Source organism: Bos indicus, chromosome 26 (assembly GCF_029378745.1).
Source record: "Bos indicus isolate NIAB-ARS_2022 breed Sahiwal x Tharparkar chromosome 26, NIAB-ARS_B.indTharparkar_mat_pri_1.0, whole genome shotgun sequence".
NCBI lineage: Eukaryota > Metazoa > Chordata > Mammalia > Artiodactyla > Bovidae > Bos > Bos indicus.
Window position 1 is genome coordinate 20,320,591 of NC_091785.1, and position 24,960 is coordinate 20,345,550.

The window sequence follows — 24,960 nt, forward strand, 5'->3', positions numbered from 1 at the left end:
TTTTAGAATCACCCTGAGTGATGTCAACCCTTCTATGAATCCAGAAGTTCAGTTTCTTGTGTAATATGAGACGATGCTGCTGCTGCTGCTAAGTTGCTTCAGTTGTGTCCGACTCTGTGTGACCCCATAGACAGGAGCCCACCAGGCTCCCCCGTCTCTGGGATTCTCCAGGCAAGAACACTGGAGTGGGTTGCCATTGCCTTCTGCAATGCATGAAAGTGAAAAGTGAAAGTGAAGTCGCTCAGTTGTGTCCGACTCTTCGAGACCCCATGGACTGCAGCCTACCAGGCTCCTCCGCCCATGGGATTTTCCAGGCAAGAGTGCTGGAGTGGGGTGCCATTGCCTTCTCCGATATAAGATGATGGCTGGCCCCTGAAGGACAGAACTGACAAAAGGCTGTGGGATGGTGAGTTCACAAAGGGAGGCAGGCCACAAGAATACATTTTAGTATTTTCTTTGGCAACTGCTAAGTCCCACCATAGCATTCATTTTAAATTGTGGGTTACGACCCATTAGAAGATGACAAAATCAAGTCCATGGGTTCGATCAGCACTTTTACTTTTATTACTTCAGTGAAATGGAACACGATTGATAGAACAGAAGACGGAATCCACTACGCACAGTAAGGGTGAACACTGTTCTGTGAAACTTCCATCTCAGTTAAAGGTGTGGGTGAGACATAAATACATTTCTTACCTTGGTCACCCTAAAGAACTCAAGCGCAGGGCTAGGGACACAACCATGCAGAAAGAGCAGGGAGACAGACACTCTGGGTCGAGATGAGGAGTTTTAATGACACAGCCAACACCCACAGTCACACTTGGCTCTTCAGACAACTTCATCTTTGGGACTCGACTTGATTCGAAGTAAACCAACACACAGGAGCACGTGAGTGACACGGGCAGTATTCCTGATTCCAGCGAGGGGGCAAGACATTTAAGTTTCATTATCAAAGTACCTTTTTATTCTTCAAATAAAAACCTTAATTTGCTCTGACCTCCAAAATGGCTCTAATCCCAGGCCCCTATTTCTTTTCAAGAGATGTGCTTTTCCTGAGGGGCCAATTTAAACAGAAGCCACTTTACCAGAGGAGCCGTCTCTGTCCCTCAGTAGTCCCTAATCTAGTTGTGATGTTTACAACCAGGTCTGTGCAGGCAGGGAACACATGAAACAGAGGACCGCCTTGGTGGTGCTGGTGTGAGTGCTGTTTCTTCACTGGATTTTGGTGACTGCTTCATGGATGGAGGTGGCCACGTACTCTAGATTTTTGGTGGTTAAGCCACACATGTTGATCCGACCACTTGGCAGCAGATAGATGTGCTTTTCATTGATCAGATACTCAACCTGCTTGGCTGTTGAAAACCAAAAAAGACATATAATCAGAGCAGAAGGAATCCTTTAAGCAATGGAGGTCTAAAGAGTCCATTATAGTGACAATTTCCTTCTTTCCCCCTTCACAGAGAAGCAAAACAACAGGAGTTATTTTGTTAGGTTGGCATAGCAAGAAGTAACTAATGCTCAACAGATTCTGGAAGCTACTCTCATGAGCTAAATTTCTAATCCCGAGAAAGCTTAACATGGTTTTTCCTGATGGGAATTTTAATCTGGGACTACCTGTCCATCAAACCTTGAATGTTACATTCACTGGGATAGCTCATCAACCCAACCAAACCCATAGACTCAAGACCAACCCACGATATGAAAAACTGTTAAGAATCGCTTCATTTATCTGTTTCTTCAACTGTATTTGCTTAACTCTGAGCACCTAGAGCAACTTCCCTTTGACACTTCATTTTCACAGTACACTGGACAAGGCCCTGAGATGAGAGCTACTGGATAAATGTTGTGTATGTGAACTCACAGGCTGAAAACTGCACAGACCTCTCAGGCCTGGCGCATCTCAACTGTCATTCACACACACACAGGAGGGCTTTCCCCTGAGTCTGCAGAAACGCTTGTGGACAAAATGGGAAGGGACTGTCTGTACTTCCTTTCTGCCATAATCTCTAGAGCTTTTGTGATTTATTGTAAAAGCCATTTAGTGGATTTTAGGTGATTTTTTTCCCCTTAAGTAATTAGCACCCTTAAGACACCATCAGTTTGAGAGAACAGGATAATATTAATAGTTATGGACTGAATGTGTCCCCCCAAAATTCATATGTTGAAGCCCCAACCCCCAATATGATGGTATTAGGAAGTGGAGTCAGGTTTAGATGAGGTCATGAGGGTAAGCATGTGTGATGGGAGCAGTGACCTCCTAAGAGGAGACCAGAGAGCCTACTCATGGACGAGCTCTCTCTTTCTCTCCCCTTCTCTCCCTCCCTCCTCCACCCCATGTGAGGACACAGCAAGAAGACAGCCATTTACAAGCTAGGAAGAGAACCCCACCAGAACCTGATGGTGCTGGCACTCTGAGCTCAGATTTCCCAGTCTCCAGAACTGTGAGAGATAAACCTCTTGTTTAAACCACCTAGTCGACGGCATTTTGCTACAGCAGCCCAAGCAGACTAACGTGGTAATAAAATCATAATCATTAGAGGAGCAAGCACTTGTGCCAGGCAGTGCTCCACTCCCTTTATCTTAGCTCAGTTATCACCCCCTTTTACAGATGGCATAGATGGAAGCTACGTGACCTTCCCAAGGCCCACAGCTATTCACTGGATCTGGAATTTTGAGGTAGGCACTGTAACTCCCAACAGAGCATGCTTGTTAAGCCCATGCCCCAGGGGTAGATGTGGATACAGGACTTCCACTTTCATTTTTTAAATAGAAATGAAACTCCTCTACTTTTGTGGGGGAGGGGAGTACCACACTTGAGAAGTGAGTAAAAGTTAGGGACTCCTTCCCTAGAAAAAGGGTAACATACACAATTTTAAAAACATCATTTCAGGATGAAAGTCCCTGTTCTGATAGATGAAATGTAGTAAAGGAAGCTCTGCAACATGAGAACGGTAAGAACAAGGTGGTGTGCACATGGAGTTCACTGTACAATTCCTCCAACTTCTCTGTATGTGTAAAATTTTTCCTAATAAAATGTTGGGAGCACAAAAAAAAAAAAAACCCTTCTCTTTTTTTTTAAATGGAGGGGTGGGTAAATGATGCCAAGTTCTATATATACAGCTTTATGTTATAAGCCCACATCTGTTCTCAGCATTTTCCAATCCATAATAAAACTAAGTCCCTACGCTGGACAGCAGGACAATATGGATATTTTATGGGACGACATCTCCACCTTGTGAGCTTTCAGAATATTACTACTAAGCCATTTCCATTTTACTACTACTACCATTTCCACTACACTTAATATCTTAAAAATTGTATAAGGATGATTTTCCTTAGCCCAGTGTACTAATTCCCCACATCAGGATGGTGAGGACACGCAAGGTTAACTAAGCTATCCGTTTACTTTCTTACGTAGCCTCATTTTACCCAAAGTATCTCTGTGGGTCTACAAAATATAATCTCTATAATCTCTACCAATTTTTTTCTGAGCCCAATTCAAACAGGTGCACTGATGGCCCTGGTTTAAAGGACCTACCAGCACCTCTGACAGTTCCCTTACAACCCAAAAGCACATATCTGTCTCTAGAGCCACTCGGACACAAGTGCCACCCGAGGTCATATCTGCACCCTGTGAACAGTGGCTTGACTTGAGGTGCTTGGGAATAATTTACTAAATGACGCGTCCTCTCTCATCAGACGGGATGGCCCATCGCTGATGTGCTCCACTGATGGCTGACCAAGATCATGTAAGGCTGCCTACTAGACTTTCAATCAGCTTTGAATTCCAACTACAAATCTAAGTTCTTTTTTATAAAGACAGAATGTTATAACCTAGGCAATGCTTGGAGACTAGGAAAGACCTGTTAAGAAATTAAGTCCCTGGAAAATCATAGGTAATATTTATACTTAAGATTAAGGACAAGCCAAAAGGTGCTTGAGCATTTATAAAAGACGTTTCATAAATCAAGCTTCCAAGGTACATATCCTATTACTTCCCAGTCAGCCCTGAGCCACTTCCCGAGCCCACCAAAATGAAGATATCTGAGTTATGATCAGGACAGTGGGCCACAACAATGCTCTTCTGAAACCCCAGGGGTCCAGGAGATGGAGGGGGGGGGTGCCACACTGAGAAAATCAAACTAGTTCCAGTCCAAAGTCTGGCTGACCAAATGGGCGACGGCTCAGGGAGCCAAGCCCAGGAACACTGCCTGTGAGGAGTGCCGTGAACAGTGGTGAGCATTCCAGGTGGGCGGGCCACTTACGGTTCAACCCGGTGAAGCTGAACATTCCGATCTGCTCTGTGATGTGGTTCCAGGTTCCTGGGGTCTTGAGGGCTTCTAATCGTGCCCTGAGTTCAGATCTCATGGTCAGAATGCGGTCTGCCATTGTCTTCACATTACCTGTCCTGAGTGGACAGCAATATGAATACCAACACAGGCAGCAGAGATGGCACACAACAACATAAACATTTTTTATGTGTCATCTAAACTATAAGCTAAAAACAGAGTCAGAACCTATCTATTATGCTGTGTTGATGCCTGGATGGGTAGATAAGGAGACCAGAGGCATGGACTTACTGGACAGAAGGGAAGGACTATATTCACTGATGGAGTTTATGGCCAGTAGACTGGCTGTAATACCACTTATGTTTTAACTCACACTTCAGCAAGGTGCTGCGCAAGACAGAATAATATATTTTATCAGGCTTAATTAAGTAGAGATTGCAGATTCAGCTACTACACAACAATTACTCTGTTTCAAGGAAAGGATAAAATACATACAAATTAGATAAGAATGAAGAGCCCCCAAACTGTTGCACGAACTTAATGCTATTCTAACAGAAATCCCTCCCTGTATTTCCTGACTTTAAGAGGAGGAAGCCTGGGAGGCGGGAGAGGAGAGGAAACTCCCATTCACCCAAGGCCTCCTTCCTACATTCCTGATTCTGTGTTACACACACATGTAGATGCCAGCCCTATTTTAGAGAAATAACTGACACTCAAAGAGGCTCAAGCAGTTTTGTCCTGCCTCTGCCAAAGTAAAAGGAAGAGACAGTGAGATGTAATGGGACAATCTCTGTTCTGCATCCCCACCCGTCACCCATCGGGCGTGAGCCCCTTACCATTCATTAAAGAGCTCAGGATCAGACAGGGTACGTGCCACGATCCGTGCTCCCTGAGCTGGGGGATTGGACCATGTAATTCGCACGATCTTCTCCATCTGGGAAAGGACCCGCAGGATGCTATCTGGTTCTTTGGCAACCACAGTCAGATTCCCCACACGCTCATCTAAAAAGAAGGACAGGTGTCAGCCCTGGGGCTCCAGCGGGGGTGGGGCCGGGGTGGCTGGGCTGTAACGCAGGAGAGCACTCACTGTAGAGCCCGAAGTTTTTGGAGAAGGACTGGGCACAGAAGAGCTCGAACCCTTCAGACACAAAATAGCGAATGGCCCAGGCGTCTTTCTCCAGGCTGCCAGATGCGAAGCCCTGATAGGCCGAGTCAAAGAAGGGGAACAGAAACCGGCGCTGCAAGGAAGCAAAGCGAGTCAGGGCAGGAAATGTTCCTGGAACCAACCTCAGACACAGGCCTTCCTTCCCCAAATGATGCCTGGAAGGAACATCTCATTCTGTCTGTTCCTCCTACATCTTTCCTTTCTGTATCCAACTCCACTTTATGTCTGTTTCTCTGTTCACCTAAATACCAACCAACAAATCTAATGACATCAGTAAAGCTCATTTCTTTAAGTACATAGTCCTAGAGAGTCATGATGCTGCTCTGCCAACAGGGCACAACTGATCATGTCACTCCAGGATATCAAAGGTTTCCAGGGGCTCCCCACCGCCCTCAGAATCAAGTCTGAGGCTTCAGCGCAGGGCCTGGCCTGTCACTCAGCCCCTCCCCTGGCCTGTCACTCAGCCCCTCCCCTGGAACTCTAGCCCATAGCAAGAATTACTTTCTCTTTCTTAAATAGACCAAGACCTCTGTCTTGGGCTTTTGACAGTGTTCTTCCCTCTGTAGGAAACTTCCTTCCCTGTCAGCCCCAACCTATCCTCATCCTTCAAAGCTAAACAGGGAAACCATTTCTTCCAGGAAAGCTTCTTCTGCTACCATCAGCCCTCCCAAAGACACACACTCCCCAAAGTCTGGGATATGTGCCTCAATGGCACCCCATCAACACGGCATCTCCCCGAACAGGCCACACTCTCTGAAGGTAGGACCGCCTCTGCTTTGCTCACTAGTGTACGCCCATGGCCCCTGGTACATTAAAAGTTTATCAAGAAGCATTCTTTAAATACGTTAATGAATACACACACACACACACTCCCTGAGCTAGAAATTACAATGTAGAAAGTTATCCCAAAGAAATCATAAAAAGGTTTATTACATATATTGTTCACAAGAATAAGAAACCTGGGCTCTAAACAACCATCAGGTGATTTAATCAATGTGTAACGTGACACACTTAAGCATGTATAACTACACTAAAAATATTGAAAAAGAAAAGAGCCTGACATTCTGTATACCAGATTGCTATCAGCGGCTTTCTTTGGGTAATGAAATTTATAGTTAATACTTACTTTCTTCTTTGGGCTTTTCTCCATTTTCCAAATGCTTCAGTAAACAGGGACTTCTTTTGAATACATCAACTGTTAATACACACCACTGTAAGAGTGGCTCTGAAAAGGCAGTTACCTTCATGACGGAGGCGATCTGCTTCCACTGCTCCGGAGTCGGGTCAGTCCCAGTCGGGTTGTGCGCACAGGCATGGAGGACAAAGATGGAGAACTCGGGAGCTTTCTGGGGAGAAGGAAGCCATGTCAGCTCTGACGCCAGCAGGGACGTGGTGGGGCAGAGTCAGGGGCACACAGGACAGGCACTCCCTCCTAAGTGCCATTTCAGAAAAGAGCACCGGCTTGGGGAGGATGCTCAGACTCTTCACTTATCAACTGATCCAAAGACTGTCCCCCACTCTGCCTGAAACCTTGGCATTCTGTCCACTTTTTCTCTTCTAATCACCCACCTCCAAATCATTCAGGAAACCCTGGAGGTCTAGTCCTCTCTTCGCTGCATCCCAATAGTGATAGGACCGAATGTCTTTAAATCCAGCAGCAATAAAGACACCATTATGATTCTCTGCAAACAAAGGGGTAAAACGTTAAATGTTTTACAAACACTAGGAGGCATAAACGGAAAGGACACAAGGCAGCTTCCAGGGCCGTCACAGGCTCCACGTCTACTGGGGGACACGAGGTGAGAGGTTAAGATGGAGAGGAATGACTGTAACCAAGAACAAGTTCAACCAGTTGTCGTCATGCTGATTTACACCCCACTGCAGAGGGATCTCCCTCCTCCGGGAAGGTCCAACATTCACTAAAACACAAGTTCGCCAAGACTCTTGGGAAAAAGCACTGCCAATCTGAACTTAAGCATCAGGTTACCCATGTCCTGCCATAATCCGCTGCTCAAGCCATTCACCGTTAGTTAATCCAGGGCTGGCATACATTTTCAGTGTAAGCGGTGAGACTTGTGGGGATAACTCCCCTGGCTCCTCTGTTTCTCCTCTCATTACAGCTACAGGACTCACCCCAGGTTGGCGAGGACACATAGACGGGTGTGTCCTTGTTGTTTGTTCCATTGTACCAGCGCGCCAAGAACTCAGCTCCGATTCGAAGTGCACCTGTTCCCCCCAAGCACTGCACACCTCCTACCTGAAAGAGAGACAGCAGGGTTGCTGGTCATTTAAGGGTGAGGTCAGATAACATTAGGGAAAATACAGTAATGATGAGCACTTCCTTAAATGTGTTCTCTCTATAAAATGTCCTAGGTACACAAAGAAGTATTATTTGCCCACGTTTACAAATAAGGAAACTAAGGTTAAGCTACTTTGGCCACCTGATGGGAAAAGCCGACACATTAGAAAAGACCCTGATGCTGGGAAAGATTGAGGGCAGGAGGAGAAAGCGACGACAGAGGATGAGATGGTTGGATGGCATTACCCATTCAATAGACATGAGTTTGGGCAAACTCTGAGAGATAGTGAAGGACTGGGAAGCCTGGCGGGCTGCAATCCAGGGGGTTGGAAAGAGTCGGCCACGACTGACCTTCTGAACAACAACAAAGGCTGAGAAGTGAAGCACTTTCCTCAGTTACCAGCTATTGAGCGGAAAGGCCAGGTGTTCACCCAGGCAGTCTTGAAGTCTGACTCCCAAGGGAGCATCCCTCTGAACAGAGGTAGAGGACATACCTAGGTCACGTGAAGTGTGGCCTTCAAGGCAAACTCATTCCTTTGCACCCATCCCAAGATCAAAACTGCCCTCCAACAATAGCCTGTAAAATAATGTTCTGAGCTTGCCATCAACATCAATCTGCAATGCCCCTTCTCATCGCTATAATGAAGGCTTATTAATCCTTAGAAATGTCCTCATAGAACAAAGGTACTATGCATACACTACTTTTCTCTCCTCAGGCTTAGAATGCCCTCACTTGAGCAATAATTAAAGTCCTATACTTTGCCTTTTACAAAATACTTTCACACACATAGGCTTCCTTGATAGCTCAGTTGGTAAAGAATCAGCCTGCAATGCAGGAGACCCCGGTTCGATTCCTGGGTCGGGAAGATCTGCTGGAGAAGGGATAGGCTACCCACTCCAGCATTCTTGGGCTTCCCTGATGGCCCAGAGGGTAAAGAATCCACCTGCAACGTGGGAGACCTGGGTTCGATCCCTGGGTTGAGCAGATCCCCTGGAGAAGAAAAAGGCTACCCACTCCAGTGTTCTGGCCTAGAGAATTCCATGGACTGTATAGTCCATGGGGTCACAAAGAGTCAGACGCGACTGAGCGATTTTCACTTCACACACATACTTATCTGACCTTCACACAGCCCTATAAAATAAGTACTAGATCCCCAATTTATACATGAGGAAACTGACTCAGAGAAGTGGTTTGCCAGAGGATTTATAGCTGGTGAGCAGCAGAGCTGGGCACACTTCCAGATCACCTCAGTCTACATCTAGTCACGGGGCCCCACTTCTGTTGTTCTGTCTGAACATCTTTAATCCTGCCCTTTCACAATTCTAACTGGAGAAATGTCGTAAGTTACATATTGTTTAAATATCTAAAGAAGAAAAGAGAGAAAAAGATCACATAAGGAAGTCTATCGACAAAGAAGTACACGTACCAATGTAATAACAGCGACAACCTCTGGGGAGGGAGCTAGGAGGTGGAACAGTGGTCAAAGGGACTTTGGCCTAATCTATGTTTTTTCTTTTTTTTTAAGATAAGGAGAATCTATTCATGCATTAGTTGGAAATTTTTTAATAACTAAAAAATTATATTTAGATGTTCTGCAATTTGCTGTAAAATAATTCCACTTGGGTGACCAAATATAAACCATTGTTGAAGCTAGCTGATGGATCCATGGGGGTTTGTTCATTACATTGTTTTATCTACTTTTATATATGTTTGAAATTTTCCACAAAAAAAGGAAAAAAACAAATCTTTGTAGATAAAGAAAAAAAGCTTCCAAAATCTTTTTTTTTTAAAAACTAGCATAAAAAAAAATAAATAAAATAAATAAATAAATAAAAAACTAGCATAAGATCAATGCAAGAAGATGACAAAGCAAAAAAGAGAGCTCCCTTTCATGAATATGGATATTAATGTCCCAAATAAATATTAATAAACACTATGTATCCAAGAGTACATTTAAAAATACCCCTTGGTCAAATGAGTTATCCCTTGAATATGTGATTATTAACAAATATAGGAGTGAGTCAGTTTTCCTAGGCCTCTCCCATGTATATGTGTCACTAAACTTTGATTCTCTCATGTTCAAAAACGAGAGAAAAGAAATATTAAGTCTGCTAGATAAAGAAAATGGTCACCAAATGACCATCATAACAGGAGAGAAAAATAGAGCTATTTCTGATATAAATGCTCAGTAAAACAAGAACCAATGGAGACATCCTAAAAACAACTTGAAAAAATTTTGATTCAGCCACATGTCATGATGAACACTGAACCATGAGCAGAAATCCCCTGTAAGCTCGGAACCATGCAATGATACCAACTGTCGCTCTTATTCCCCACTGCTCTATTTTTATTCAGAGATTTGAGCATCTGTGAGAGAACACTGAAACATGAAACAGAAATGAGACTGACATTCAGGGAAACAAGGAATGGAGCACGGCGTCCATTGCAAGAAGCAAAGGCCGCGGACGGGAGTGGAAAAGGTCAGTGCACATCCTACACGGCTCCTCACAGGAGTCGCCCCCACCCCCGCCCCCAAACACCAGTACTTTCCCATTAAAGGTTTCGGCTTCACAGTGTGATCTACCTGGATTTCTTGTGCAAATGGCTACCAAGGGTCATGTAACCCAAATGTACATTTTTTTTTTTCATTTCTCATCAACTAAGTTGAATGTCAACTTTATTCCTTATTTCGTATTTCAAACACCTCAGCACCGTGCATGTTATTTCCTATACGAATGAGCAAGGTTTCCCTTGAATAGGGTTTTTAAGTTACCATGGATATGTGACAGGGGCATGTGGATATCAGTGAAGACATTCTCAGGCATAGGTTTTATTTTCTGTGCTCAGCTTCCAACTCCACCCTTTCTCACTCTAGAAAGCAAATTCGTTAACTAAGAGAAGTCAGAAAGTCAACTGTTGCTGTTTAGTCACTAAGCTATGAGCGACTCTTTACAACCCCATGGACTGTAGTCCGCCATGCTCCTCTGTCCACGGGATTTCCCAAGCAAGAATACTGGATTGGGTTGCCATTTCCTTCTCCAGGGATCTTCCCCACCCAGGGATCAAACCCATGACTCCTGCTTGGCAGGTGGATTCTTTACCACTGAGCCAACTGGGCTTCCCTAGAAAGTCAGTACACTAGATTAAAAACATTTGGAAGAGATAAACCCACTTCACTAACATTAACCAATCCTTGACATTCATGATGTATATGACAGTGACATATCAAATTCTCAAGAAATTATCATTCTCTCTAAAAATATATTGTACGCTAGATGAATTCAGTGAAACGCTAGTTGCTCTAAACTGTACCGACAACTAGCAGGAACAAACTTCGGGTGAATCAATAGTATGTCAATTTGATCATTCTGTGAACTGATTTTTGGCAAACTGCTCTAAAGCCCAAGAAAGTCTTGTATTTGGTATGAAGCAAAAAACCATAATAGCAAAGAAAATAAATGCAAACTTCAAAGGGAGCAGGCAATGGGGCCTGGGTGGCTAAACAGGGGTATCCAGAACAAGAGAAATGCAGTTAGGACTTGGCAGAAAACTATGCCAGTGTATAATCTGTACTCCCAACTTAGCCACACTGCCGGAAGGAATCCCTACTTGGCTCTAGAATGCCTGTCCAAGGTCACGATTTGCTGATGTAATGACTTCCCTGTGAGGAGCAGGAGAGCCGTTTAGGAGCCACTTGTAGTCAACGCTATGATGTGTTGATCTGGGTGTCCCCAGTTAGTTGGGTGGTATCTGGCACGTGGCACTAAATAAACATGGACTGAACTAGATGAAGAAAAAGAGTCCCTGATGCTGGGAAAGACTGAGGACAGAAGGAGAAGAGGGCATCAGAGGATGAGATGGCTGGATGGCATTACCTAAGCAATGGACATGAACTTGGGCAAACTTCGGGAGATGGTGAGGGACCAGGAGACCCAGCGCACTGCAGTCCATGGGGTCGCAAAAAGTCGGGCATTACTGGGCGACTGAACAATAACAAGGTGAGAGCCACAGAGAAAACCCCAAATCTCCGAGAGGCAGTGGTCCAAGCCAGGAAACTGTGATGCCATCTCATGGTTCCAAGACCTCCTACCCGCAGGGGCCCAGTAATTTCAGAAGCTGAAATGCTTATCAGCTGAGATGAAAGTTGGACATTTAGTCCAGATTCTAAGATCTGAAGATGGAAAAGCAGTAGGAGGCGGTGACGAGTCTAGAAAACAGGGCTCCTCAAAGTGGTTAACGGACATGGTAATGTGAAATCTTGAGAACAGTCTAAGAAAAGACGTGATTACTGTTTGTTTTCTGGTTCCTTCTTTCATTCATGCCTCAACTCCTACAAGTTTTGGCTCCAATGTCATTTCTATTTCTACCACAACCACCCTAGTTAAACTTTCACTCCAACCCTCAGCACTCCTAATACACCTTCCACTGCCCTATTTTTTTTTTTTTTTAGCATTTATCACCTTTCAATATACTATACTGTGCTCCTATTTATTATGTTTAATCTTGGTTTCTCCCCACAAAACTGTAAGCCAGGCAGAGACCCTGGGGTGTTTTGGTCACCACTGTGCTCCAGCATCTAGAACAGTGCCTAGTGGTAAGCACTCAACTGTTAACTGAGCGAATGAGGGAACTCAAACATCTGAGGTCTCTGAGGTGCCAGGCTAGGAGCTAAGTGCTGAAGATCTACGAGGTCAGCAGATAAGCCATCACTCCCACCCTGGAAGAAGTTAGGGTCTGTGGGAGGGACAGGCTTACAGAACTGTACATTAAATCCAGAAAGCACTGCTATTTCCCCAGCGATGCAGTCCTGTGATGACTCAGAGCACTCAAATAGCTAGCTCCACCTGAGAGAGCTCAGGATTCAACATGGAAATAATGAGGCCTTGAAGGACTTGGAGGTGGGACTGGAGAGTCTGAGAAGTAAAGGAGGCATTCCCAGCAGAGGGAACAGCTGAGGCAAAAGTGCCAAGTCATGGCAGGGCCCAGCGGGTCTAGAAAACAGCAGGCTCTTCGGACGCCAGGACCTGGGAGCAAGAGTAACTAACTGGAAGAACAGGATGAAGCCTGGCTACAAAACACGCAGCATGCCCAGGGCAGAGTCTGCATTTTACCCTGTAGATAATGGAGGAGACACTGTGTGTGTGACAGGGGAAGCAGGTGACAGGATCAGCTTATTTTTTTTTTTTTGCTGAGGAAGATCATTCTAGCTGCACTGTGCATTATACACTAGAATGGGGAAGAGACTAGAGGCCAGAGGCTATTATGAGAATCCAATCGGATGACAATGGGCTGAACAAGATAGTCACCTGGGGGAGGTTCAGGGAAAGAGGAAGTACTCAGAACTCAGTATCAATGGGTACCTAGGGTGTTGGACATGCCAAGAGGGTACCCTAAACCATTACCAAAAAAAGAGAGTAAAAGTCTTCAAATGTTTACGGACTGCCATTCAAAGTTGTTCTATGATCAAAAACACAACACAGGATGAACTAGACTAAGAGGAAGGGCTCTGTTCCACCAGCAACAGCCCTGGGTATTAAGTGAGGAAAACGGGGAACACTGGGCAGGGGAACGAGCATCTATCTGCCAGCATAGTTAACAAGCATGTACGAAATGTACAGTCTTGGAGGAAGAAGCTTGCCAACACAGAATCTCTGTTTCCATTTGTTAACAATTGAGTTTAAACTAATTTATCAACCATCTCTCAAAAGATCACCCCCAGTTACCAAAGTTCCCTATTTTCAAACTTCATCGGGACTCTCTCTCTTCCTCTGTGGAAACCCTGGATTTTCAGAGCAACTGCCCAATGCTAACCATAATCTCTACCATTTCTATCCTATGTCTATCAGTATTCCTTCACAGTCTCTCATACCAATCCAGATAAAACCCTCATCAAGTTAATTATTGATACTTACCTAATCATTAATCTGAATCCCAAGATCTTCATCCAGAGCCTCCCTGTCTCCTCCATTATCTAAGAGTGAGCAGTGTTCATTTTACCCTGCCGTGTGCTTATCAGGGCGTGTGGGTGACAGCATGAGAATAAATCAATGACTCCAAGACATGGTCCCTGTCATACATGAAGGCTGCACCTGCATGAAGGCTGCTCCAATGGCCTGACACTGGCCCAGCAGAGCAATAGGGCAGTTGGTTTAAATTGCACAATACCTAATTGGACTATTGCAAAAACCTGAGCTCATCCCCCTCCTACACTCCAACCAGGTCTATCTTCTTCAAATACCCTTATTGGGTAACTCCTCTGCGCAAACCCTCAAGGGGCTTCCCCTGCCCTGGCTGCCAAATCAGCCTGCCTGATCTATCCAACATGTTCCCAGCTCTACTCAGGTAGGTCTTTTTACAACCTAGACCTGCTTCGGAGAAGGCAATGGCACCCCACTCCAGTACTCTTGCCTGGAAAATCCCATGGACGGCGGAGCCTGGTAGGCTGCGGTCCATGGGGTCGCTAAGAGGCGTCTTCACTTTCACTTTTCACTTTCATGCATTGGAGAAAGAAATGGCAACCCACTCCAGTGTTCTTGCCCAGAGAATCCCAGGGACGGGGGAGCCTGGTGGGCTGCTGTCTATGGGGTCGCACAGAATTGGACACAACTGAAGTGACGCAGCAGCAGCAGCACCAGACCTGTTTACCTCCAACCTTTGTCCCTGGACTCCTAGTGTTCTAGACAAATATTCCTTTCTCTTCCTCTGCACTTTATGGTTCTCAACATTGGCTGTCCTTTGGAGTCACAAGGAGGAGCTTTTTAAAAATACCCTTGAAGGGAAGGAATTGGAGGGAAAGGAAATAAAAGGGCAGAGGAGGGTGGTATGGGATAACAAGCCTGGTATGGGATCCTGCCACCAGTATGCTTTTAAAACCACCTAGGTAACAGAGTCAGAGTACAGAACCAGAATGAGCCCTGGTCTCATTCCCCAAGGTTCAGCTCAAGCCCCACCTCCAGACTCCACCAGTCTCTCTCCCTGGATTCCTATAACACTGATAATCTCTATCACACTACTTTCTGTCACACACAGCCTCTCGCCAAATGTATTCTTCCATGTATCTCTAGTTACACATAGACTATGTACCAGGAAGCACTTAAATGAGAGACGCTGAGATTAAGACTAGAAAAATCAAATATTAGAACTGGCAGGATCTTCAAGCATCTAGACTAGTGGCTCTTAGACTTTGGAGGGCCACAGGCTCCTTCAGAAACTCTGATTAAAGGTATGGAATACACATACACACAGAATTCTGAAATTCAGAATTTGGGGCATTCAGAGGTCCCTTAAATGATTCCCTATGCAAATACTCCTTATGGGACCATGAACCATAAACTAGTCTTTCTCTAACTCATAGATGAGTCATAGGGGCTGGAGGGGCTGCCTTTGGTCAAAAGTAGTGGCAGAGCTGGATCCAGACCCTGATGTCTTGATCATTTCATTAAACTCCCTTGGCTTGGTATTCCCACTGACTACTTCAAACCCAGCAGCTGAAATCTGACCATTTCTTGGGCAAAAGTGTACAACTAAAGAACCTATGCGTTATACAAAAGCATGTTACTTCCAAAATCAGGTTCCTGAGGTCACACTCTTTAAACCCTTATTCACTGACAGTTCAATAGACACGATACCTAATTTTTAACCTCTTTTTACCCTCACAGCTTCTAAAGAGAAAACAGATCCTCACCCAAAACTCACCCGCTTCTCTTGCAGAGCTGGGCTGTCATCCCCAAGGGCCAGGCGGGAAGCACAAGTTCGGAACTCTGCCAGGCCCAGGATGGGCAGATACTCATGGTTTATGCTGCTGTCGTTAGCAATCCTCTGCTCCACCTTCCTCACGACTGGTAAAACCCAGGGCTGGCTATCATCAGTGCGATAAGCTAGGACACAAGAAAGAGACATACAACAGGGGAGCCTTAGGCTTGATCCAAGGAAGAGTCTGGAACTGTGAACAGGGGGAGTTCTACCACCTTCCAATCAAAGCAGAACTGTGCTGCTCACTCACTCACTGCCTGCTTTCAGCAGGCACCAGACTAGGTGCTGGACAGGCAGAAGGACAGATGTGATTCCTATCCTTCTGGAAATTACAGCTCTTACCTCCAACAGGTAGAATGCTGAAACAAAACTGGGATATGACAGAGTCTGACTGAGTGACAGAGTACACACAAAAGTACTTAGCAAATTAAAAATAGCATACAAATGCTAGCTATGTCAATATTACTAGGGCACTGAGGTCTCCAGGCCACTGGCCCTGCAACCGCCTTCTTTCTGCATCTCCCCAGGAGAAGGGTTCGGTGCTACTTTAGATGAACGCCTCACCTGCAAACACCAACACGGAGAAAGAGGGCACTAGAGGGAGGAACTGTAAAGCAGAAATGGGACAGATGGCAAGGAGACACTCTGTGACTGAAGATTCCAACAACTGGTTACACAATCGTCCAACATCCAATTTAAACACATCTTTGTCCTCTTGCTGATTTTTGATAACAGCCAGTGTTTACCAATTTGACTGTTCTTACCACTCACTTCCTCAGCTTCACACTTTCACTGATGTAAGTTTAACTATTTCATAACGTTTAATAGTGATTAAAGCACATTTCTAAGCATTTCTTCTATGCTACAATTATTTTCAGTCTACTTTGGGTTACCCCTATCACTGACTTTTTTCTCCCTATAGTACCTTATGATCATTCTGAGATTACAGCTTGAGAGGACAGCTGCTTTGGCCTGTATCCAAGCCAGTGACCTCTCTGAGCAGGATTCCTGACAGGAATTTGCTTCTGCTGGAATGTTTAGGTCTCCAATAAGCCTATACTTTGGCAAGGGATGGTGAAACTGACATTTTTAAAATAATTCTTATCTTGATTTCTGCTCAGCTTTAATCCCTGACTTTTTTTTTTTCTAACCACTTTTTAGGGTAGTTGATGTTTTTTGAACAACACATTTCGATTGCAGAAAATTTAGAAAAGCCTAGAAACAAAATAATAAACATTATAATTAACACGTAATTCCAGCACCCAGAGATGAGGAATATAAAAATTTTGGTGTATAACCTTCCAAACTTTACATGAGTATACTCTTTTATAAATTATGTATCAATTTTATACAGAATTTTCAGCATGCTTTTTTCCACTTGTTAAATGTATATTATGAATATCTTTCATCACCATTAACTACCTAAATCTCTGTACTATGTCTATATTCTTTTTAGAGCTGCATAACTGATAAATGCACCATAATTTGTTTATTCAGACTCCTGCTGATAGACACTGGAGTTGTTTCTAATCCTTGGCTATTAGAAAACAATTCCTCAGTGAGCCTTGTACATACGTCATCTTACATGTACGTAAATACAGCTGTAAGAGGCAGGGTTGAAAATGGAAGAGTAGGTTGAGAAGTATGTGTATTTGTAGCTTCGTTGTTGTTTTTGAGGGTATACATTAGTTTACTACTTTCAACCGATTTTCACTTCCAACACATGACAAATATGGTTAAGACAACTGACTGGAAGAAACTGGTAGCGATCGATGAACAGTTTAAAGAATACGGTCCTTTTAAATGCAAATATGTTACCTTTAAGCATACTTTGTGTTATCTGTAGCTTTGATAGACACGGCCACCTGGGCTTTTTTATGGGGATTCCATCAGTTTACTTTCTTACCGTGTGTGTTAGTTGCTCAGTTGTGTCTGAGTCTTTCCGACCCCAAAAACTGCAGCCCGCCAGGCTCCTCTGTCCATGGCATTCTCCAGGCAAGAATACTGGAGTGGGTAGTCATTCCCTTCTCCAGAGGATCTTTCTGACCCAGGAATCAAACCCGGGTCTCCTGCGTTGCAGGCAGATTCTTACACTGTCTGAGTCACACATTCCTACCATAGGTTAGGGATTTTATCAGCTTACATTTCTACCATGAGTGTATAAGAGTGTCTGCTTCCCCACATCCTCAGCCACTGAGTGAATTTTTGCCAACTTAAGAGTGCAAATGCTATTTCAGCGTAGTTTAAATTTGCCTTTCTCTTAGCATAGAAGTACTTGGGCATTTTTCATACACATGAGCCATTTACAACACAATTTTAGTGGCTAGACAATATTCCTTTCTACATATAATTTAGTAACTGTTTGTGTTACTTTTGATTATTTGCTAATATAAACAAGGTAACAAATATTTCTGTATCTTTATACACATTCATGAGGGCTTCCTTAGAAAAACTTCTAGATGTAAAATTACTAGATCAAAAGTCAGACAACAAATAAGACTTAGTAAGATATTTTGATTCTGTGTCTGTCTTCTATTCCGTCCACTAACCCTGTCCTCCAGGAATGTGTCATCTGCAAATCTGATAAGCATATCAAGCCAGTAATAAAAATGTGAACAGAGTTCCAGACTGACACAGCCACGAATCAACAACCAGTCTCTGGGTAGGTGAATCTGATGCACAATACAGTCCTATCAGTCACACGAGACCCACTGGCCCACCAAACTAACTCCCTTTCAACGAGTTCAAAAATCCTGCTTTATCAGGCGAGGTTTGGTCTGGTTTTTCAAAGAGATACCGAAATAACTTACTCTCAAATAATCACTGTCCCTGAAAGAGATCACCCCATCTATGATCACAATGCTACCATTGTTCTAAATATTCCTGGAATTATTCTCTTGGAATTGTCTTTAGAGGCATTATTATGTCTCATTATTCTGCATATCCTCAACTGTCCCATATTTTCATCCTTTGAACATAAATTTAATCTTTGAAAAGAGTACTTGCATTATGCCCAGCAGAGTAGGCGGGTGAATGGACTGAATAATATGAATGGAGAACAGCTATAAAAAGATGGCCTCCTCTGTGGGTCCAACATGCTCTAGAAAAGGTTTCCAGAAAACTCTGGGCAATAGCAGTATATCCAGACTACAGCACTGAGGGGATACTATTTAGATGTACAAGAATATGGGTGCCCATAGAAAAACTAATTCTATTATGCTTCCCATCTATGTTTAGAAGATTTCTATTAATATATTATATAATTATGCTACATAGATTTATAAATCATGTAAATCATGTCATTTATAAATCATGTATTATAAATAAATAAAATATGAAAAATAAAGAAAAAGTCCTAATACGAATGCTCTTACCAGTAACAAACATACTCCATGCAACTATAAAAAAATCCTGTTATATGACTGGAGGCAGGAAGGCACTGGGTCCATATTGTGACAAAAGAGAAATTGGCCAGTTCACACCTCTGCTTCCTTCTTCACTGTCCAGGCTCCCCCAGATTCAGTTCTAGATTTGTTCTCAATGCCTTGTCTAACTGTCCTGCTGAATGTCCTAACTGTCCTGCAGTCACTCTGAGTTGATCAGAGCAGTGAGGAAGAGGCATTATCAACAACCACTGTTCTTGCTCTGCCAGAGGGATTCTATTCCTGTTTGTTGGACCTATGAGCTTCTCATTCATTCTTTCATTCTCTCATGTGTTTGACAGGTACTCACTGAATCCACCATGAACCAGGCACTGACTAGAAAAAGCTACGCAGAGATGAGTAAGATAAAACAAGATACTGTCTGGTCTCCCCCCAGGAAACACAGCATAGAGTCCTTAATTCTCCTGTAAGTGATCAGGGAAGATTTTACAAAAGACAGAGTATGAAAGATGGTAAGAGTTTCAAAGACAGACAAGGAAAGGGGGCATTCCAGGCAGGGGGAACACTTGTGCAAGGTCCCAGGGGCTTGGAGAGATGAGGTTTATGAGGATCTGCATTTTCGTGGCTCGGAAATAAGATCCATGGAGAAGCAGCAAGGAATGGCTCAAGGAGTCTTGGGAGTCTCTTCTAAGGAACACTGTCTCAATGGGGAAACCACTGAAAGCATGTAAGTGAGTGACATGGACAGCTGTACATTTAAACAGAATCATTTGAGTGACATGATGGAAAACAAACTGGAAGGAGGACAGAGGTAGATGGTTAAGTAAGGAGGTTTCTGCAATAATCCACAAAGGAAATAATGATGTCCTAAATTAAGGCAGCAGCCACAGGGATAAACAAAAGGGGACACATTCACGATAAACTTATGAGGAAAAGAAAAGACAGAACCTAACATCCGCTGGATCATCAAAAAAGCAAGAGAGTTCCAGAAAAACATCTATTTCTGCTTTACTGACTATGCCAAAGCCTTTGACTGTGTGGATCACAATAAACTGTGGAAAATTCTGAAAGAGATGGAAATACCAGACCACCTGACCTGCCTCTTGAGAAATTTGTATACAGGTCAGGAAGCAACAGTTAGAACTGGACATGGAACAACAGACTGGTTCCAAATAGGAAAAGGAGTACGTCAAGGCTGTATACTGTCACCCTGCTTATTTAATTTATATGCAGAGTACATCATGAGAAACGCTGGGCTGGAAGAAGCACAAGCTGGAATCAAGATTGCCGGGAGAAATATCAATAACCTCAGATATGCAGATGACACCACCCTTATGGCAGAAAGTGAAGAGGAACTAAAAAGCCTCTTGATGAAGGTGAAAGAGGAGAGTAAAAAAGTTGGCTTAAAACTCAACATTCAGAAAACGAAGATCATGGCATCTGGTCCCATCACTTCATGGGAAATAGATCGGGAAACAGTGGAAACAGTGTCAGACTTTATTTTGGGGGGCTCCCAAATCACTGCAGATGGTGACTACAGCCATGAAATTAAAAGACACTTACTCCTTGGAAGAAAAGTAATGACCAACCTAGATAGCATATTGAAAAGCAGAGACATTACTTTGCCAACAAAGGTTCTTCTAGTCAAGGCTATGGTTTTTCCAGTGGTCATGTATGGATGTGAGAGTTGGACTATGAAGAAAGCTGAGTGCCAAAGAATTGCTGCCTTTGAACTGTGGTGTTGGAGAAGACTCTTGAGAGTCCCTTGGACTGCAAGGAGATCCAACCAGTCCATTCTAAAGGAGATCGACCCTGGGATTTCTTTGGAAGGAATGATACTAAAGCTGAAACTCCAGTACTTTGGCCAACTCATGTGAAGAGTTGACTCATTGGAAAAGACTCTGATGCTGGGAGGGATTGGGGGCAGGAGGAGAAGGGGACGACAGAGGACGAGATGGCTGGATGGCATCACTGACTGGATGGACATGAGTCTGAGTGAACTCCGGGAGCTGGTGATGGACAAGGAGGCCTGGCGTGCTGCGATTCATGGGGTCGCAGAGAGTCGGACACGACTGAGCGACTGAACGGAACTGAACTGAACGACCAAATAAATAGATGTAGAATTGATGAAAGTGTCACCAACGACCTCCAAAGTCTCTCCAGTCTGAATAAAGACTGGTGGGGGTGAGGTGGGAGAGGGGGCAACCAAGTAAGCAGAAGAGAAAAAGAAAAGATGGGGGGGAGGGTAGAATTCACGTGTTGTCTAAACACACTGAATTTGAGGTGGTTGTACAACGTGTCCAGCAAACTGTAGCAAGTATGGGTCCAGCATTCAGGGAAGTAGTACAGGATGGAAAAAGGTTTTATAATTACAGACATGGACGGTGGCTGAAGCCACAGTCATAACAAGAACTTACTGAATACTTAGTACATACAGGGCACTGTGCTAAACACTTCACCTTAAAAAAGAAAAAACACAACTGTCATTTAAGTCTTATAACAACTCACAAAATAATATTATGATCTCTATTTTAGGGATCTGGAAACTGAGGCCAGAAGTTTCCCCAAGATCATAGGATGATAAGGGCTAGGCTGCCATACTATTAAGTGCATGGATCCCTGTGTTTTTTCTAATGAGCAAGAGATGTTCAGGGAAAGCCTGAAGCCAGCAGGCCCCAGGGGACTGACTGTGCAAGAGGTCTTTCTACCAGCACACCCACCCCAACTCCATGCACCACTGCCTTCTCCCCAAGGACCAGCTCTTAAGGAGTCACACAGGTTCAGGTGAGTACAGTGGTCTCAATTTCCAGAAGAACATGGAAAATTAAGTGATTAAACCATCACCTCTCCTTCCCTCATCCATCCCCATCCAAGAGCCCATGAACATATGCCTCTTTAAGGTCCTTCTCCAACTAGGGTCCCTGGGAAAGGGCCGGGGGTACTTGATACAGCACATCTCACCCACAGTTTTATTTGAAAATGCTAGGAAACCACATTAAAAACAACAAATATAAAATCAAGCACAGTTTATCTGGAACAAAACAAAGTTTACATGATAAACGGACTGGAGTCTGTGAAGAAATGTCTTGCTTCAGGCTACATCAGGCTAGACACATATTTCCCCTGCCCTTAAAGTTCTGAAACTTAGCATCATATTCAACACTGGAAAATATGATGCTCTGCTCTGTTACTACATGGAAATTATGCAAATAGTAACAGCAAGAAAAATTCCTGGGGAAACTACCTGCAAGTGGAATGAGCTAACAAGATTAGAGTTGCAGCTCATTTTAAATGCCCAGCGTCACTAGAACTTGAACTGGATAACTTCCATTAGGCTTTATCTTAACTTAGAAAGAGGAAAAAAAAAAAAGCATCTTCCCCAAAGTCGGCAAGATTAATTACATTTCCTTCACAAAGGATATACTTTGGGATGTGTATAAACAGAGCTAGGACATAAGAAAGCCATAAAGAGACTTCTCACAATACTATACTTTAATGAGACCCTTATCTGAACACTTACTATCCATAAAAAAAAAAAAAAAATGGGTCACAGTGATCAATAAAAATAACATTTATATAGCACTTTTCATTTATATGTCATATTTCACACATAATTATTTACTTCAAAGTCATCTGATTAGATCAGTAACATTATTATCCTATATTACAGTCATGTAACATGCTTGTGAATCTTAAGAGTAGAATTTTAGAGGAAGATCATTCCTTTCTGGCTCCTCACTTAATAGACAGAGTCCCGCCTGGGATGTTAAATAACACTCCCAAGGTCACATCATTGGACTACAGACCCAGGCCTGTACCCAAGTCTTCTCACTCTTCTCACTACAGTGCACTGGCTCCATCTGGACCACCTGAAGCTGCCCAAAATAGAGAAGGGGACAGAGACCCAGGTACCTGACATGGCCTATAATCCCAGCTCTCCCACTTACAGCCTATGACCTGCACCAAAATGTTTCATCAATCTGGGCTTCAGCTTTCTTACCTCTAAAACAGTAATAGTAATAAACAACCCTCCAGAGTCATCCTGAGCACTTAAACCATTTGCTTCTAATAAAGAGAAAGAATTCCTCAGTTCTCACATGACAAAGGCACTTTCACAGTTAAAGTGACCCCAATCTGGGCCACAGAATGCGCTTCTGAGTCAATCACTTCTGGCCTTAGCAGGCAGGGTACTTAATTCTGCAAGGGCAATATATTTCTGAACCAGGGTTATTTCATTTTGCAGTTCTTGAGCTGAAAATTTTTACTAAACATCTTTTATGTGACCCACCCAAAGAAATGCCAAAACAACCACAGTAATAGCTAGTACTTACATAACTCCTACTTAGGTGCAAGACACTGTTCTAAGCATTTTAAATGCATTTAATCCTCACCAAAAGCCTGTAGGATAGTTCAAAGGTAACTGAGCAAATAAAATCTGAAGTTTTAAAACGATGTATTTAGATTAACATCAATACTAGTTCATCATGTTATACCCAGCTCTGAAGAAATATCTGGAGGTTCTGGATTGGTTTTAAATTAAGAGCTTGAATAGTGCTCATTTCAATTCAATTCAAGGTCTTTCAATATCACCCCCACTTTGCTGCCTGCTAAAAGCATCACGTTCCCTCTGTGGGTGAAACTATGTACAACTGGCTTTTTATGCTTTATTATGGAAAATTTCAAATATATACAAAAGTTGTGAGAATAATATAATGGATGCCCATGTACCCATTACCCAGCTTCATTACCTGCTGCTTCATTACCATGTACCCATTACCTGCTTTTTCCTCACCCCTACTCCATACTCCCTGGTGAAAACTTTAACAGATCCTTTGAACAGAATCACTGTGGAACACCTGATTCTGAATCTCCTTCTTGCCACTTCTTCTCTTCTACAAAACACTTCAATTTTTCTCTTTCTGAATTTCTAGTCCTTCTATTCTGTCTGTTCCCTAGCACAGAACACGATCCTACTCATGCTGTTTTCCTTGGCTTGCTTTGTATGCCCTTGGGTAAGTGTCGGTGCGGCTGCAAACATCCCAATGACGTTGATAGAAATAACAAATTCAGAGAAGATTAGGAGTTAAAGGAACTTCAGAGGCACTCCAGTCCAGATCTTTTTCTTGGTAGTAATAAAAAAAGAACCCAATGCTCTCAGCTGTCCAAGGTCCAAGAAATACACGCAAGAAATGATGACAAGGATGTGTGGAAAGTAAGCTTCTACTGTCCACATTCTTTCCTCTCTTTTCCACCATCTCTACCCATTCCCACCACAGCCAAAACATTCTTCCCAGATCCCAAGGGAGCATTATCCTGTCTCAGAAGCATTTTAGATCTTTATTATTTCACTTAACACCTGCTGATTTTAATCTCCTTGGGGCTAAAACCAAGCTTCAGTCTTTCCTGAACAAGGCTTGGTAAAGTACCCGACTGATACCTTGTAGTCACTCAAATATTCACTGACCCAGACCAGAGCTCTGTAGGGCTAAGAGGTCTCCTTTATCCACTCCCCTGTAGCCAGGACTCCAAGCCTATCAGGCTTATTTTTCTCCTTCTCCTTTCAATCCCTGACTGCCCCATTTCTTGAGAGGCAAAAGAATGCAGTGAAATACACAATGAATACACAATGCAGAATCAGAAAACATGAGTTTGTGTCTTGACTGCTACACCTATTCTGTGTGTTCACAGATACATCTCCCTTTTCCAGGGACTCCATAAACAAGGGGCAGGTTGAACTAAGCCTCGGGGATCTTGCCTCGTCTCCAAGCTAGACCTCGGCATCTCCTACGGTCCCCACAGCCCGCTCCACTCCCACGCTGCTCACATTCTTAGGCACTGCATCCTTACCTCCCACTCCCAGGTTGACCTTGCGGGGGTCCGGATCCTCCCGGAAGTCAGCAGTTAGCTTAAAGACAAGGACCGGCTGGGCCTGAGGAACCTCGGCAAAGATTGATGGAGGCGCCATAGCTAGAAAGCAGGAGTCGACTGAAAGCTTCCACTCAGCGTCTGGATCCTCTCGGTCCGGTCCAACCGCGGCGACTGGAGGAGACTCTCACCTTCACCTAGCCGGC

General features: G+C 43.7%; 1 protein-coding gene across 1 annotated transcript; it reads right to left on the bottom strand.

Moving 5' to 3' along the window:
• Positions 1 to 541: 541 nt before the first annotated feature.
• Positions 542 to 24,960, bottom strand: GOT1 (glutamic-oxaloacetic transaminase 1). The gene is made up of 9 exons (XM_019952959.2): positions 24,737 to 24,960; positions 15,450 to 15,631; positions 7,588 to 7,711; positions 7,024 to 7,136; positions 6,696 to 6,800; positions 5,377 to 5,527; positions 5,126 to 5,291; positions 4,266 to 4,408; positions 542 to 1,352 (listed from the first exon to the last, which is right to left on the bottom strand). Exons 1-9 carry the CDS (start codon positions 24,852 to 24,854, stop codon positions 1,213 to 1,215), a joined length of 1,242 nt encoding a protein of 413 aa, XP_019808518.2. The 5' UTR covers positions 24,855 to 24,960; the 3' UTR covers positions 542 to 1,212.

Coding starts and splice junctions, on each gene's coding strand:
- GOT1 (XM_019952959.2), bottom strand. CDS start 24,854: ATGGCGCCTCCATCAATCTTTGCCGAGGTTCCTCAGGCCCAGCCGGTC. Junction 7,712..15,449: donor CAGCTCTGCAAGAGAAGCGG/GTGAGTTTTGGG, acceptor TCTCTCTTTCAG/GTAGGAGGTGTGCAGTGCTT. Junction 4,409..5,125: donor CCTGAGCTCTTTAATGAATG/GTAAGGGGCTCA, acceptor CTGTCCACTCAG/GACAGGTAATGTGAAGACAA.